This window comes from Leopardus geoffroyi, chromosome A1 (genome assembly GCF_018350155.1).
Source record: "Leopardus geoffroyi isolate Oge1 chromosome A1, O.geoffroyi_Oge1_pat1.0, whole genome shotgun sequence".
Lineage (NCBI taxonomy): Eukaryota > Metazoa > Chordata > Mammalia > Carnivora > Felidae > Leopardus > Leopardus geoffroyi.
The window spans coordinates 111,011,533-111,028,345 of NC_059326.1; the positions used below are offsets into that span (position 1 = coordinate 111,011,533).

Consider the following 16,813-nt stretch of genomic DNA (forward strand, 5'->3'; position numbering starts at 1 on the left):
TGATCTCCATTTCCCAGGTAAGGCCAGGGAGAGACATGGCTGATCCAAAGTTATATCGGAGGTCTTGAGCTCACTTGGTCTACCCTAGTGATCGCTACAGATTAGAGCCACAGGCTGCGCAGAGATGAGTTCCATCCAAGATGTGATGGTTAGCCTTGAGCAGTGAGAGCCTTCCCACTTCTCTGTTGCCAGAGAAATGCTCCCACAGCCAGCTCTCTTCAGCATTTCTGGGTTTTTAATTACCTGAATTTACCAGTAGGTTAAGCTAAGACAGGGTTCACTGTCTTTTTCACCACTACCCTCAATACCAAGCTCAGTGATGAGTGAATCCTGCTGTGACTATTATACTGCTGACCCCAAATGAAGTCCCTCTCTCAGGATTTATGCCTGGATATTGCTTCTTGGCATTTTGGCTAAGATCAAGGGTCGGATTTATGCCTGGAGGTAAGTACTTAATTGTGGGTATTAAATATGAAAGAGAGGACACCTGTCTGGCTCAGTTGGTAGAGCATGCAACCTTTCATCTTGGGGTTCTAAGTTCAAGCCCCATGTTGGGTGTAGAGGTTACTTAAAAATAAGTCATAAATAAAATCATAAATAAAATGGAAGAGGGAGGGGATAAAGAGCAGATATATTAAATAAAAGAGGGAAATTAATATGAGAACTTCAGAGCAAAACAACATTGCACTAAAGTTATTTCTTCAGGGGATATGTGCAAGGCAATCCACGAATATACAAGACCAAAACCCTCAGGGTCCCTCCAGAAAAAGAGAATGTGGGTTTTATTCAGCAGCCTAGGAGACCTTCTAGAGAATCTATAAACCAACTGGCTGCCTGGACCAAGCTGTGGCATCTGGTATCAGTTTTAAAGGCCAGATGCCCTTTCAGAAGTTGCCTCTTCCCATGAGTTGGCAGGTACTTGAGGCCTACGATTTGATTCTCACTCATCTCTTAAAAAAAGATAAGTGTGTGTAGCAATGGCCATAAAGATGGCATAAACTTCAGAAAGAAATAAGGAAATAAAGGCTGGTCTGCCTCAGTGGGGGCGGGGGGGTGGGGTGGGAGGGAACACCATGAAACAGAATCAGACTTGAATATACATTGTTGAAAAATCCAAATTGTAAAATTCATTACCTACAATTATTACATCAACATAAAAAAAATAGGGATTTTTTAACAAAAAGTTTGACATTCAAAAAGTAAGAATAAAAAAAGGCATGATTTATAAATCCACAAATATCCATGCACACTTTTAGAATGATAGCTACTGGAAGAATGAGACCTTTTAAAACTCCAATCTAGACAAGACTATCTATCATTCCAACTGCCTCTTGATTTCCTACAGGTTGAAATACCAGGAATCTTAAGAGAGCTGCTGTGGTCAATGTCACATTCATCCCAGCCTCCTTCCTAAGCTGATGTTGAAAATGTGATGAATCTTCTGCCTTAGCTTTGATGCTGGGGGAAAAAAAAGAAAAGGTTATTGAACTATGTAGTCCAGCCAATCAAATCCATAAATTAAAATACAGCAGTGATACACTATGTACTACCTACATGGAAAGTACACTCAGGAATTATTTTACTACATATAGAAAACAAAAAAATCAACATAACCATCCATTTGGAACCTAGAGCCTAATTTTTTCTCTTGTCACTCGTGATCTATAAATGTCACAATTAAAAGTGATGAGAAATACTTGAAATATAACTTTTTTCATGGCATGCTCTGCAGTGAAGGGTTCTAAAAGCAGAATCACACAAACACTGTTCTAAATTAAAATCAGTTGAATCCAGGTAGTAATTCACAAGATTTCACATTGACTCAGGATAGTTAGGAGATGTGAAGGTTATTTATGTATTTCTGGATTTCGCACTATTAAAAACTGTAAATGCATGTCTTCAAATAGTGGCAAAATGAAGCAAATATATTCTTTCTGGGTGCTCTCTAGCACCTTTGATAAATTTAAACTTGTCTTTAGACAACTTTTAAGCTGGGTGTGAAGAAATCATTTTGGCTGTCACCTTGTATTCGGATTTCCTTAACATTCAGCAATGTGAGTGAATCAATCTGAGAGTCTTTTCAGTAATCAGAGTTTTCAAGGTATGACCTATTTCCTAGCTAAGCCTGTCACTTCAGTCTTTCTGAGCAATGAAAAAGCAAAATTCCTTGGGAAAAGCAAAATATAACAAGTCTTCCTCCTGTTAGAAGAATACAACATCACCTAAAGAAACCATCTTTAGTCTGAAGGAAAAGAAAACCCCCTAAGGTATCTTTCAAATTTCCAAAAGGACAGACCAAGACTACAGCAGCACAAGCTTGCCACAGCTTTGGCTGCTCCAAATACGGTCTTTGACATAAGGTGTTAGCACATGATTCTCTCATCCTGGGCACCAACCAGGCGACACACTGGCCTGTGGGGTCAGATAAAGCTTTTCTTGCTTTTTCTATTTCTGGTGGATAAAGGGGGAAATGTAACTCCACTAATCTGACAAGCTGCATTTGTTTTACATTATTATTTTTTTGAAGATTTTTTTAAAGATTTTTGAGAGAGGGAGAGGTGCAAATGAGAGTGCAGGAGGGGCAGAGAGAGCAAGACAGAGAATCCCAAGCGGGCTCTGCACTGTCCACACAGAGCCCGACATGGGACTCAAACTCACGAGCTAGGAGATCATGACCTGAGCTGAAATCAAGAGTTAGACACTTCACCAACTGAGCCACTCGTGTGCCCCTGCATTTGTCTTAACGCTCACAATTAACTGCTGCCTTAAAATCACATCTCCTTTCACCAAGGGAGTGGCTGTTCCATTACCTTAGAGCTTGCCAAGACTAGACACAATGCACAGAAAGAACTTCTTGAAATGCAAGCACTCTTGTTTTCCTACTTTCTCTTTCACATTTCATATATAGTCACTTTCTATACTGCCATGTTCCTTCTTGGATAAAAATGTTCTCAGGAAAAATGGGCCAAGAAATTCAGTTGACAAATTCTATGAGCCAATAATGACAGCTTCCTAGTTAATCACTCCTCTTTCTCCTTAAGACCATGGTCTGGAAATATTAACTCTGACAGTCAGAGTAATAACACCTTTCCTGAGTGAGCTGCTGCTCTTTGTTAAGTATTGCTCACTAATGGATAAAGCTGGTCAACCACAAAGGCTGCTAGTAAGTGGCCAGGGATGGCTGTTAAATAACAGATTGTTTGCTCAATATATTTGTATTTGAATCAGAAGAAAAATCATACCCTCCATCTATTTGATATACCAATGCTCATTTCTTCTCTGGGACCAAAATAGTTAAGAGTTGGATAGACTACAGAGATGTATTTGCCTCAAAAGTGCAGAATAACTACAAAATATTTTTAAATCTTAAAGACATTATGTCCTAAATTATCTTCACTGTCCAGTCTCAAGATACCAACAATTCCAGTTGATTCATTTCTTTTTGCTAGCCAGCTTCAAAACCCACCTAAATTCTAATTTCACAGCTTAAGATCTATTCTGGGCAGAACTACAACAGACATTTTCAGGTACATGGCTCAATATCAAGCTTTTTCGGTCTCTGGGCTGGCATCATTGTTTAATGTTTGCTAGCCTCTATCACATGCAAACACCTCAGGCAAGAGACAAAAGAACGGCGAAGTCTCCACAACACTTTCCAGGAGCCTCTTAGGGATATCCTTCAACACCACACGAGTCTGTCATAGCACACACATCAGAAGACTTCTTAGGATCGAAATATCTACAAGAGTCTTTTTTTTTTTTTTTTAAGTTTATTTATTTTGAGAGAAAGCATAAGCAGGGGAGAGGGGGAGAGAATCTCAAGCAGACTCTGTGCTGTCAGCGTGGAGCCTGACATGGGGCTCCATTTCACGAACTCTGAGATCATGACCTGAGCTACAATCAAGAGTCAGACGCCTAACCAACTGACATTTTATTTGAAGGAAGCTGAGACACACATACTCTTAAAAACACTCTAGAAGTATAGGCTCCCCGCAGGCCTCTTCCAGGTGACAACATGAAAATAATTAGTCTGCGAGCAGAGCTGCTTTCAGGGATACTGGGTTCATGCCTGAGGACTCTTCTCTGGATGTTGACACTATGAAATAACAGTGTCAAAAATGAATATCACAGGGCAGAGGATCCCTACATTTTTGAGGTTCAGGACCCCTTTACAATATTAACAGCTTTGAGAGACACCCTGGCACAACACACACACACAAATTTCTGCACACCAATCTATGGTCATACCAATCAATTACAAAACCTCCTTAGTCTCTCCTGATCTGCAACCCAAACACCACGAAGGGTCCTTTTTTGTTTTTTGTTTTGTTTTGTTTTTTGGTCTTTTTAAAGTTTATTTATTATTTTGAGAGAGAAAAAGTGCAAGTTGGGGAGGGACAGAGAAAGGGAGAGAGAGAGAATCCCAAGCAAGCTCCACATTGTTAGCGCAGAGCCTGATATGGGTGGGGCTCAAACCCATGAACCAGGAGATCATGACCCAAGCCGAAGTCAGATGCTTAACTGACTCAGCCACCCAGGTGCTCCTCCATGAATGGTTCTGATCTCTCATAGTCCAGCATGACTGGAAAGACTATGGTTACATACAAGACAGAGAAGTGTAACAGAAAACTGATGTGAAAAGTCTTTAGGGAGGGCACAATACCTCTTGGAAGCAAAAAGCAAGGAAAGAATCTGCCACAAGCAGTTAGGAAGTAAAAGCTCATCCTACTCCTTCTGCCTACGCCTCCCCATGGGGTGCACTCAGGCAGCCAGCAACTATCTAGCTGCTCCGTGACTGAGCTCCAGGAACCTTACCACTATGGGACATTGAAGCACTGACTAGAGATTTTTTTTAAAGTATTACAGAAGACAATCCAAAAAGTCAAAAACTTCCAATTCCTGACTTCCAACTTCAGATTAAAAAAGAATATATATATATATATAATTTTTTTTTTTTTTTTTTAACAAAACTATCTGAGTGGGGTATGATGTTTGAGGCCGAAGTACTTTCTGGGAAGCTGAAGTTTTGATTAGTTCCTTGATACCCACATAGAAGGGAACCTCTTTATATGCTCTGCCTCCCAAAACAAGACCCAACTGGGGCAAGGCAAGGGCTTACCTATGTTTCTGAGGATAGAACTAAAACAGGGGGCATGAGTCTTTCACTCTATCGGTTTGGTCAATTTTGTAAGCTTTTTCTGAGCTGCTCTAGGGTAAGCCTATACTAGGTTTTGGAGACAGAAGGACTAAAACTTTAGGCACCATCTCTCCCCTTGAGAAGCTTACAATCCTCTAAAAGAGGCCTGAGTAAAGTGCCAAGGAAACAAACTTTGGGAGAGGGAGCAATTAATTCTACTGCCTAAAAAGGCCAAGCGAAATGAGAAAAACCATGTTTGGAGGGGATTTTGAAAAGCAACCGGGATGGGGCGCCTGGGTGGCGCAGTCGGTTAAGCGTCCGACTTCAGCCAGGTCACGATCTCGCAGTCCGTGTGTTCGAGCCCTGCGTCAGGCTCTGGGCTGATGGCTCAGAGCCTGGAGCCTGTTTCCGATTCTGTGTCTCCCTCTCTCTCTGCCCCTCCCCCGTTCATGCTCTGTCTCTCTCTGTCCCAAAAATAAATAAACGTTGAAAAAAAAAAAATTAAAAAAAAAAAAAAGAAAAGCAACCGGGATGCCCAGCCCCATCATCTGAGCTGCTTTCTGCCACTCTCCAGGGCCCCAGCACCAGGACCCAGATACAAGGCTCCACAGGCAACAGCTCACCATATAAAGTGTACAACTTCAAATCAGACTAAGCCCTACAGAACAGGGAACACCTATATGTGAGCATTATTCCATCTACATTCCCATCAGCAAGTCAGAAGGGCCAAACAAGTCTGGTTAGACTCTCACCCATTGGGGTAAAAATGTTACCAAAAAGATTTTTTCAATAAGTGTAAAAAAGTAGCACTCTAGCCAACATTTTCTTAAAAAGTAAGCAAAAAGCTCAAAACAATGTTCATAAAGGAAGTTTGGAGGAGTGCCTGGCTGGCTCAGTCAGTGGTGCATGTGACTCCTGATCTCAGAGTTGTGAGTTCCAGCCCCATGTTGGGTGTAGAGATTACCTAAAGATAAAATGTTTTAAAAAATAAAAAAGTTTAGAGGTTGAGTTTATGTATTACTCCACCAAAAATGTGTAATTTAGTTATCTAGCTGTGAAAAGGTTTATACCAATTACAGAGAAATAAAAGTGAAAAAGCACGTAAGTGTCCACGGATAAATGAAGGGATAAAGATTACATGCTATATATGTATGTGTGTGTGTGTGTGTGTGTGTGTGTGCATGTGTGTGTGTGTGTGTGTGTGAAATGGAATACTACTCAGCCATAAAAAAAAGACCTTGACATTTGCAACAACATAGGTGAACCTAGAAGGTATTCTGCCAAGTGAAATAAGTCAGACAGATGAAGACAAATGCTGACAAATGATTTTACTTATATGTGGAATCTAAAAAAAAACGAACAAATAAAACAAAAAGATTCGCAGACATAGGAAACAAACTGATGGTTACCAGATGGCAGGTGGGTACTGAAGTGAAAGGGATTAAGAAGTACAAACTTCCACTTATAAAATGAATAAGTCATGAGGATGTGATGTACAGCACAGAGAATACAGTCATTAATACTATAAAAGCTTTGTGTGGTGATAGATGGTAACTAGACTTCTCATGGAGATTATTTTATAATGTAAAAAAACATGATGTACACCTGAAACAAATAGAATACTGTAAGTCAATTATACTTCAGTAACAAATTTTTAAAATTTTTTAATGAAAGGGCTTAAATCCTTGAGGAGTAAACAAGAACATCCAGAAAACAATATACTCTAACATATATCATCACAAAGGCAGGGTCCATTAACTCTATACCATTTCAAATGCACTGAGAAATCCTGTTTACCTTTTTCATTAATTCACTTCTGGTAGTAAACTGTGGCAGGTCTTCCACTTCAATCCCATCAGCCATTTCCATCACTTTGTCTAAAAGGTCTTTGTTGTAACTGCACAATAAAAAGTAGTAAGATAAAAACCCTGGAGGAATTACTTGTCACTGTGGACTAATAAGAAATTGCAAGTAGCTGGACTGTGAACTCGACTCTTAGAGCTCTGATGTGATACTACAGGAAAGGGACACATGTTCAACAGTAAATCTGGAAACAGTTCTTCCGGCTTGTGGACTCAGAAGTGGCTCTAGGAATGCCAATAGAGCAGTCGTTTCAAGACTTCCAAACCAAAAAAGGATTTACGAAAACAGACGCACTATACATCTGGCAGTACATATGCATGGATACAGTATGAGGACCAAATTTTATTTTTTAAACACATGGAATTCTGGTCTAATGTAATCATTATTTGTTCATTTGTCCAATTTTCTGACATTTACCTAATCTTGGAACCCATTACCCAGGATTTCCCAGGAGCACCTAGAAAATAGAGAAAGAGCCTTTGGCACTGCTTCTTCAAATCCTATTCTAATAAGCCCCAACATCTGAAAGCAAAACCAAGTGGCTAGGGGTTGGAGGGGCCATGTGACCAGAGTCAGACATCCATAAGGTGCACAGAAAGCAGGACTAAGCCGAGTCCTCTTATTATCCTAACAATTTCAGGACGCTAAGATAAAAGGATGTGGAGCTTCAAGATTTGACACCTTCTTCAAAAGCAGTCTCTTGAAGGCATCTGTTATTTTTATATCTGTAAAGGCAGAGAGGCAATGGCTGGCTCTTGCTAAGGGTCCAACAGAAGGGAGAGTGGGGAGAAAAAGCCAAAGGCCACAAATTACATCCTGCCATAATTGGTAAAATCTACTAATCCTGTCAAAAACCATCCGGGCCTCTCTCAGCTACTTCATATGTAAATTGGAGACCTCAGTTTCTGTCTCTGCACGTTTGCCACTTGGGTGGAAGGAGCCAAGGCACTTAAAAATGTACTTGGCAAAGATGATAGTTTAAATTAATAGTAATAATACACATAACAATGGCATTTTAGAGCTCACCAAAGGTTGAGCTCTTGCTAGATAGCAGCCTGTGCTAGGTGCTTTTTTTTAGTCTTTAACATTGCAGTCATCACAACTCACTTTCCAAGTGAGAAAACTGAGGCTCAGAGGTTAAATACCTTTCCAAAAGGGCGGACTAACGTGGTCAACAGCCACAGGTTAGAGCGCCAGGAGGTTGGGGGCGGGGTCAGCACTGGCAAGGGGGGCTCAGCCCCAGGGGAGGGCTGCAAGTCTGAAGGCAGGGGACAGGGTCAGCCAGCCCGCAGGGGTCCGCACCTGCAACCCAGGAAGAGGTGGTTGGCCCACACCATGGAGAGGGACAGCAGCTGGTCCAGGCGGCCACCGCCATCTGGCGGGTCGCGGTAGTCGGGCAAGTGGCGCAGGATGAATTCCATGCGAGCCTTCCATTGCTTCTCGCTCTCCGAGTAGGAGCGGAACTGCTCCGCGAAGTCAGCCGCCTGCCGCACCCCCGAAACCAGCTCCGCCACCGCGGCAGCCGCCTCGCCACCGACCATGGCGCCCTCCGCCGCCGAGGGCCGCACCCGCCCGCCGCCTTCCCGACTCGCACCGCGCCACTTCCCGGCGGCTAGAGCGGCCCTAGCGGCGCGCGACTGCTAGGGACGACCGGCCTGGAGCGCCCTCGCCGGGAGCGGCGGCCTCACCGGCCCCGGCCCCGGCCCCTCAGACCTCCGCAGTCCCAGGCGCCTGGCGTGCGTCCACCCAGGAGTCGCAGGGGCCGTTCTCAGTCGACCCGCGGGGAACCGGTAGGGAAATGGAGGCCCCAAGCACAGAGACGGAATGCCCCTCTCCCATTCGGCAGCTCGGTACCAGCCACAGCTGTGCTGTGTCCTTGCCCTGGGGCTTTCCCCCCGGCACCCAGCCCTCAGATGGATGCTCTCAGTTCTGAGGGCTTATATGTGTAGCTACTTAGGGTCTTTGATTAATTCCCAAAGGTCTCGACACCCATTCAGGTTGTGGCCCACCTTCCCGGAGCCAGCCACCCAGCCAATTAAATACCTGCCAGGCCTTTTGCTAGATGCTGGGGATGCAAGAGAGCAAACTCAAAGCCCTGCTTTAATGAACTTTGCTGTCTGCTGGGGGAGGCAAACGTGAGTGAAATAATTGCTTGAGTGAAAATATTCAACGTTGGCAGATGTTCATAAGAAGGCCCAGAGTGTTAGGAGCATGAATAAGCAAGAGACCTGATCCAGACGTGAGTATCCAGGAAGTGATACAGGAGAGCAGAGAGATGAACAGGAGTTAACCACGTAAAGAGACATAGGCCATGGTAAGACCCAGTCTGGCCTGGTAAGAACAGGCCAAGATCTGTGTGACAGGGTTCCACAGTGGGGGACAGTGAAGGAGATGAGGCAGCAAAGATCAGCAAAAATAGCTGGCCATGGTAGGGACTGTGGTCTAGTTCCTAAGAGGAATGGGGAGCCTCTGAAGGATTTTAACCAGAGCAGTGACACCTCTGTTTCCAAAAGATGTTGGAAAGAATTGGAATGGATGTGTCCACAGGAGCTGAGCAGGTGAACTAGCATAACTCTGGTGACTGTTCAGGTGTCAGGTAGCAGATCCACTGAGAGAAGAGCTTACTTGTAAGTAGTGAATTTCCTATCCCTGGAAGCATTCAAGCACAGCACTTGGGAAATCACTTGAGCCCCCTTCAGCCTTGAGAGATTATTGACCTAAGAGTATTCCCCATCATCCCTTATCATTTGGTACAGAGGTACAGAGCTGGGCCGAGAATCCAGGATCCAGGGCTACATAGTAGGGTCCAAAGGCAGAGCAGAGCCATCGGTGATGTCTGCTGCTTCTGCAGTTTCTGATGGGATGTTAGGACCCCAGCAGGCAGAAACCTCCACACAAAATGGAAATACCAGGCAGTCTAATGAGGACATTGTGTTCACAAACCCAGTACCAGGCTCAGTGATCTCCCATTATGGTTAACAATAGGGAGACATAGTACTCTCACCCCCTCAAGCAGGGAGAATGTGAACAGGGGTGTAAAACCAAGACAGTCTCAGCTTCTCCACAGCAGTCAGGAATAGGTGCCCACAGCCAGGACTCTCAAAATTGAGTGCAGATCACATCTCCTGAGGGGCTTGTTGAAATAGCAGATTCCCAGGCCTCTCGCTGGATGCTCAAAATCAAGGCTCCAGGTAGTTGATTCCATCTGGCGCTGAGCAAACTTTGAAAAACATTGATCAGACTTCTCTGAACCAACTTCTTGGTCACCTGATATACAGTTGAGAGGCTGGCCCAAAAATTAGAACCCAAGTTTTGTTATCAGCGGCTGTAGCTCCACAGCTAACTTGGCCACTGGAGTGGGGAAAAGCTAAGGGGTCCTCCAGCAACTAGCTTATTTAGCATCGTTTTTGATAATGAGTCATATACATATATGTATATATACCTACATACAAATATATTCATACATGCATGCAAATCGGAAGAACCCAAATGTATACAAATAGGTATTATAAAAATAACATGATATTGTTACATTATTCTTTCAAAATGTGAAGTAGTCTAAAAATGTTGGTATTAACATTTTATAGGACCTTTGGTCTTGTAAATTATTGCCAAGTTTATTATTTCTTTTTTCCCCCAGTTTATTATTTCCAACTTGTTTTTATGATTCAGATTTCCTCAGAGTGGAGTACTTACTTATATAGACAAGGATCAATTTTCCTACCTCATCTTTTTTTTTTAATCTTTATTGAGATATATTTCACATACCAGAAAGTTTCACCCATTTATAGTATATAATCCAATGGTTTAGTATATTCACAGATTTGTGCAACTAATCAACACAAACCAAACATAGAACATTTTTGTCACCCCAAAAGAAACCACATATCCATTAGCACTTGTTCCCCACTCCCTCCAGCATCTACCAACCACAAATCTACTTTTTGTCTCTATGGATTTCCTGTTCTGGACATGTAACATAAGTGGAATCATGCAATATGTGATTTTTTGTGACTAGCTTTCACTTGTATAATGTTTTCAAGGCTCATCCATGTTGTACCGTGTTAGCAGTTCTTCATTCCTTCTTGTGGCTGAAAACCACTACATCATATGGATATGCCTCATTCTCTTTATCCATTCATCATTTGATGGACATCTGGGTTATTCTTACATTTTGGCTATTATGAATAATGCTGCTATGAACATTCATGTACAAGTTTTTGTGTGGACATACATTTTCAGTTTTCTTGATGATATAGTGGATTGCTGTGTCTAACTTTTTGAAGAGCTGACAGATTGTTCTCCACCATGTCTGCACCATTCTCCATACTCACCAGCATTGTATGACTTCACTTACTATTTTCCCTTTCTTTTATTACAGTCATCTCAGTGTGTACAAAGACGGATCTCATTGTGGTTTTTTATTTCCCTAAGAACTAATTATGTTGAGCATCTTTCGTGTGCTTATTGGTCACTTGCATATCTTTGGAGAAATGTCTACTCACATTCCTTGCCATTTTAGAAACGAGAGATACTTTTTTTGGTTTTTGTTTTATTTATTTAATTTTAATGTTTATTTATTTTGAGAGAGAGAGCTCCCACATGTGAGCATGCGTAGGGGCGAAGCATAAATAGAGGGAGATAGAGAATCCCAAACAGGCTTCGCACTGTGAGCACAAAGCCCAGTGTGGGGCTCGAACTCATGAACCAGGGCTCAAACTCACAAACCATGAGAATCATGATCTGAGCAGAAACCAAGAGTCAGATGCTTAACCGTGTAACTGACTGAGCCACACAGGCGCCCCAGAGACTGTATTTTAGAACATGTTTAGATTTACAGAAAAATTGAACAGAAAGTGCAGTATCCATCTCCTTTTCTCCTCTCCCTCCAGCTTCCTGCACTATCAACATCTAGCACCAGAGTGGTACATTTGTTACACTGACACGTCGTTATCATCCAAAGTCCATAGTTTACATTAGGGTTCACTCTTGGTGTTGTACGTTCTATAGATTTTGGTGAATGTGTAATGATGTGAATCCACCATTATAGTAACACAATAGTTTTGCTGCCCTAAAAATCCTGGCTTTTGAAGAGCAAGAGTTTTATATTTTGATGAAATATAATTTTTTTTTCTGAGTCACACTTTTGGTCCTTTCTAAGAAAACTTTGACTCACCCAATGACATGAAGATTTTCTGTTCTCTTCTGGAAGTTTTATGGTTTTACATTTAGATATATGATTCATTTCAAATTAATTTTTGCATATGATGCAAGGTATGGATTGTCAAGAGTGATAAAGGGTATAAAATTTTACCCCACTTGGAAGGTAACAAGTTACTGTGGCCCATTTTCAATGGCTGCTGGAAAATGATCTAAGACTCCTATGATAGAGACAAAGAACTTGATGACTCACAGCATAGGGAGCAGCGTGGGCTTCAAGTTGATGTTGGTTCCCTTGTCCATAAGTCCCACGGTGGGCTATGCCAAGGGGCCGGGTGGAGAAAGTACAGAGTACGCACAGTGGGTTTGTGTCACAGCTGAGGAACCCTCAGCTTAGGGAACAGCAATCTTTTACAAAGGACTGCAAGCAAACCTGCCCAACCTTTGACCCAGAACAATACATTATCTTTTTTTATCTGGACAGTAAACAAACTTGCCCTTTACTCTGAAGGTGGACACTATCTCTAAGCTGTTTCATGGACAAACATCCTTGAAAAGACAGTCTAGAAGAAAAGGGCAGTTAGTGTCTAACTCTTAAAATGTGCAGATACATGAGAGACCCACTGAGAAATTGTTTCCCAACATAGGTTGAGATTTTTTTTTTTTTTTTTTTTTTTTTGGCTGTGTGGTCACCTAATTGGTCCAGTACAATTTGTTGAAAAGACTATCTTTTTTCTATTCAATTACCTTGATATCCTTGTCAAAAATCAATTGACCATATTTATGTGAGTCTATTTCTGGACTCTATTCTGTGTCATTGATCTATGTGTCTGTCTTTTTACCAATACTATACGGTCTTGATTAGTGTGACTCAGAGTTAGCAAAGTTCTCCTGTAAAGGGGGGCTGCATATAACTCCTGTTGCATACTTTACTTTGTTTCTTTTTCCAACTATTTAAAAATGTAAAAAGCATTTTTAGCTTGTAGGCTTTACAAAAACAGACTGCAGGCTAGATTGTGCCCATGGGCAATAATGTGCCAACTCCTGCTATAGCTTTATAGTAAGTCTTTTTTTTTATTAAAAAATTTTTTTATGTTTATTCATTTTTGATAGTGTGTGCATGGGGGAGGGGCAGAGAGAGAGACGCAGAATCCAAAGCAGGCTCCAGGCTCTGAGCTGTTAGCACAGAGCCCAACGCAAGATCATGACCTGAGCCAAAGTCAGACACTTAACTGACTGAGCCCCTTGGACGCCCCTTATAGTAAGTCTTAAGATCAAATTGTTTCAGTTCTCTTTATATTATATATGTGTGTGTGTGTGTGTGTGTGTGTGTGTGTGTGTGTGTGTGTGTATATATATATATGTATGTGTGTATATATGTGTATATATATATGTATATATATGTATTTATATGGTGCTTGAATTCACAATCCTGAGATCCAGAGTCCCATGCTCTACCGCCCCAGCCAGCCCGGCACCCCTTTTGGCTATGTTAGTCTATTGTTTTTTAATACAGATTTTAGCATTAGCTTGTCAATTTCTTTTTTTTTTTTTTTTTTAATTTTTTTTTTTTCAACGTTTATTTATTTTTGGGACAGAGAGAGACAGAGCATGAACAGGGGAGGGGCAGAGAGAGAGGGAGACACAGAATCGGAAACAGGCTCCAGGCTCTGAGCCATCAGCCCAGAGCCCGACGCGGGGCTCGAACTCCCGGACCGCGAGATCGTGACCTGGCTGAAGTCAGACGCTTAACCGACTGCGCCACCCAGGCGCCCCTAGCTTGTCAATTTCTACAAAAACAGGCTGCTGGTTTGGGGGGTTATTTAAAAAAAAATTTTTTTAAGTTTATTTATTTATTTTGAGAGAGCAACAGTGAGCAGGGGAAGGGCAGAAAGAAAGAATCCTAAGCAGGTTCTGTGGTGTCAGTGCGGGGCTTGAACTCACAAACTGTGAGATCATGAGCTGAGCTGAAACCAAGAGCTGGACACAACAGACTGACCACCCAGGCACACCTAGGCTACTGGGTTTTTAATTGGGGTTGTACTGAATCTATACATCAATTTGGGGAAAATTAACATCTCAATATCAAATCTTACAATCTGTAAACAGGGTGTATCTCTGCATTTATTTGGGTATGTTTGTTGTTATGTATTTTAAAACCTGATCAAACATTGATTAATACATATAGTCACTACTTTATTTATTCTTCATTCCTTCTCTATCTATACTTCCCATATGGTATCATTTTTCTTCTACCTGAAAAATTTGTTATTTCCTTTAGTACAGATCTGTTGGTGACAAACTTACTTTTTGTCAATCTGAAAATGACTTTATTTTGCCTTCTGTATTCCTTATATGGCTGCATAACAAGTTTCTCTGAAACTTGATAGCAAAAAAATAAACATTTGTTATCTCACAATTTCTATAAATTCACAAGTAGCTTTAGCGGTGTGGTTCTGGCTCAGGGTCTCTGATGATGTTTCAGTACATTTGTTGGTGGGGGCTTCATTTATGTGAAGGCCTGTTTAGGGGCTAGAGGAGCCACCTCCAAGAATGCTGTTGGCCATAGATGTCGCTTCTCGCTGCATGGACCTACCTATCTACAGGGCTGCTTGTGTGTCCTTCCTCACAGGGCAGGGATCTTTCTTCAGAGTTTGTGAACCAAGAAAAAGCAAGGCAGAAGCCACAATATTCTTTATGACATAGACTCATAGGTCACATACCATCACTTAGAACTTAACTCTGTTCACTAGATGTAAGTCATTAAGTATAGTACACAATTGAGGACAAAAGAATTAGGCTCCATCTTTTGAATGGAGGATCAAAGAATTTGTGAATGTATTTTAAGCCACTACGCTTTCTTTTCTTTTTTCTTCTTTTTTTCCTCTTCTTTCTTCACCTTCTTCCTCTCCTCCTTTTTCTGCTCCTCTTCTTTCCTTCTTCTCCTCAGATTATCTTCTAGAACCTTCCTCACCAGTTCTTTTCATTGTGGCCCTGAAAACCTTAAGAGAATTCTAGAAGATACTCTAGAAAATGATCTAGAATGTTTCTTTTCAATTTCTTTTACCACTAATTTATTTCTTTTGTCCCTACTGCATTGGTTACTAAGTCTAACATATTCTAAATATCTGAGTCTCTAGTGTTCCCCTGTTAAGTAAACTGTTGCTTTCCATTTTGAGGATGTATCCATTAATTCCCATTTTACTGAATGTCTTGTCTTTAAATGAGAGTAAATATTTAGTCTTATCAAATGCATTTTCAGTACTTATAAACACAGTCATATAATTTTATATTTAGAACTATTGATATGATTTATAATGACTCTTATTAGTGGATTTTCTAACATTAAACTTCATTTCCATTTCTAGAATAAACTGCATTTGGTCACAATATATTATTCTTCCAATATGCTTTTTTTAAGTTTATTTTGAGAGAAAAAGAGAGCGTGAGAGTTGGGGAGGGGCAGAGAGTGAGGGAGAGGTTGAGAATTCCAAGCAGGCTCTGCACTGATAGTGCTGCCAATGCAGGGCTAGAACCTACTAACTGAGAGATCATGACCCCCGCTAAAACCAAGAGTCTGGTGCTCAACTGACTGAGCTAACCAGGCGCCCTCTTCCCAAGTGCTTTTAGATTCTATTTACTAAAATTTTATTTAGGATTTTTGCACTGATATTTGAAAATGATACTGTCCTATTTTTTTCATTGTTATTATATTTTGGTTTTAGTGTACTTATATTTGCTTTATGAAAAGAAATTGTAAGTTTTTTTTTTTTTTTTTTTTTTTTAAATTTTTTTTAACGTTTATTTATTTTTGAGACAGAGAGAGACAGAGCATGAACGGGGGAGGGGCAGAGAGAGAGGGAGACACAGAATCGGAAACAGGCTCCAGGCTCTGAGCCATCAGCCCAGAGCCCGACGCGGGGCTCGAACTCACGGACCGCGAGATCGTGACCTGGCTGAAGTCGGACGCCCAACCGACTGCGCCACCCAGGCGCCCCAAGAAATTGTAAGTTTTTATTCTTTTTCTCTTTTTTTTAAGTTTTTTTCTTTTAAGGGAGAGAGAATGAGAGGGGGAGGGGCAGAGAGAGAGAAGGAGAGAGAATCCAAAGCAGGCTCCACACTCCACACTGCCAAATTATTTTGACAAAATTCTATATTGAAATTAATATTTATTATATTTTGTATAATACTACATCTGTATATATTTATCCATAATATTTTTATTCAAATTATTTTATGCACATTAGTCCCTTTTGGTTTTCTACTTTTAGCATTCTGATAAAATTGTACATTTCATACATGTTTTTTAATTTATTTGCATAAAACTGTATAAGATATTCTCTTATGGTATTTTGTATGCTTTTTTTAAATTTGTTTTTTACTTTCCAATGTTTGTGTGAATCTTTCCCTCCCCCTTGTAATTTTTTATTTTGGGTGTTTGTACATTCTCTTTCTCTCTCTCTCTTTTTTTTTTTTTTTTGAAATTAGTTTGTGGTTAACTAATTTATTGAATTTTTTCTTTTTTTATGTTAATTTATTTTTGAGAGAGAGAGAGAGTTGGAGGGGGGCAAAGAGAGGAGATAGAGGATCCAAAGTGGGCTCTGCACTGATAGCAGAGAGCCCAACATGGGGCTTGAACTCATGAACCATGAG

At 41.1% G+C, this 16,813-nt stretch overlaps 1 protein-coding gene across 1 annotated transcript; it reads right to left on the minus strand.

Moving 5' to 3' along the window:
• Positions 1-755: 755 nt before the first annotated feature.
• Positions 756-8,594, minus strand: CDKN2AIPNL (CDKN2A interacting protein N-terminal like). The gene is made up of 3 exons (XM_045489195.1): positions 8,303-8,594; positions 6,935-7,034; positions 756-1,458 (listed from the first exon to the last, which is right to left on the minus strand). The coding sequence occupies exons 1-3, from the start codon at positions 8,539-8,541 to the stop codon at positions 1,447-1,449; spliced, it is 351 nt and encodes a 116-aa protein (XP_045345151.1). The 5' UTR covers positions 8,542-8,594; the 3' UTR covers positions 756-1,446.
• Positions 8,595-16,813: the final 8,219 nt, after the last annotated feature.

Coding starts and splice junctions, on each gene's coding strand:
- CDKN2AIPNL (XM_045489195.1), bottom strand. CDS start 8,541: ATGGTCGGTGGCGAGGCGGCTGCCGCGGTGGCGGAGCTGGTTTCGGGG. Junction 7,035..8,302: donor CACCTCTTCCTGGGTTGCAG/GTGCGGACCCCT, acceptor TTTATTGTGCAG/TTACAACAAAGACCTTTTAG.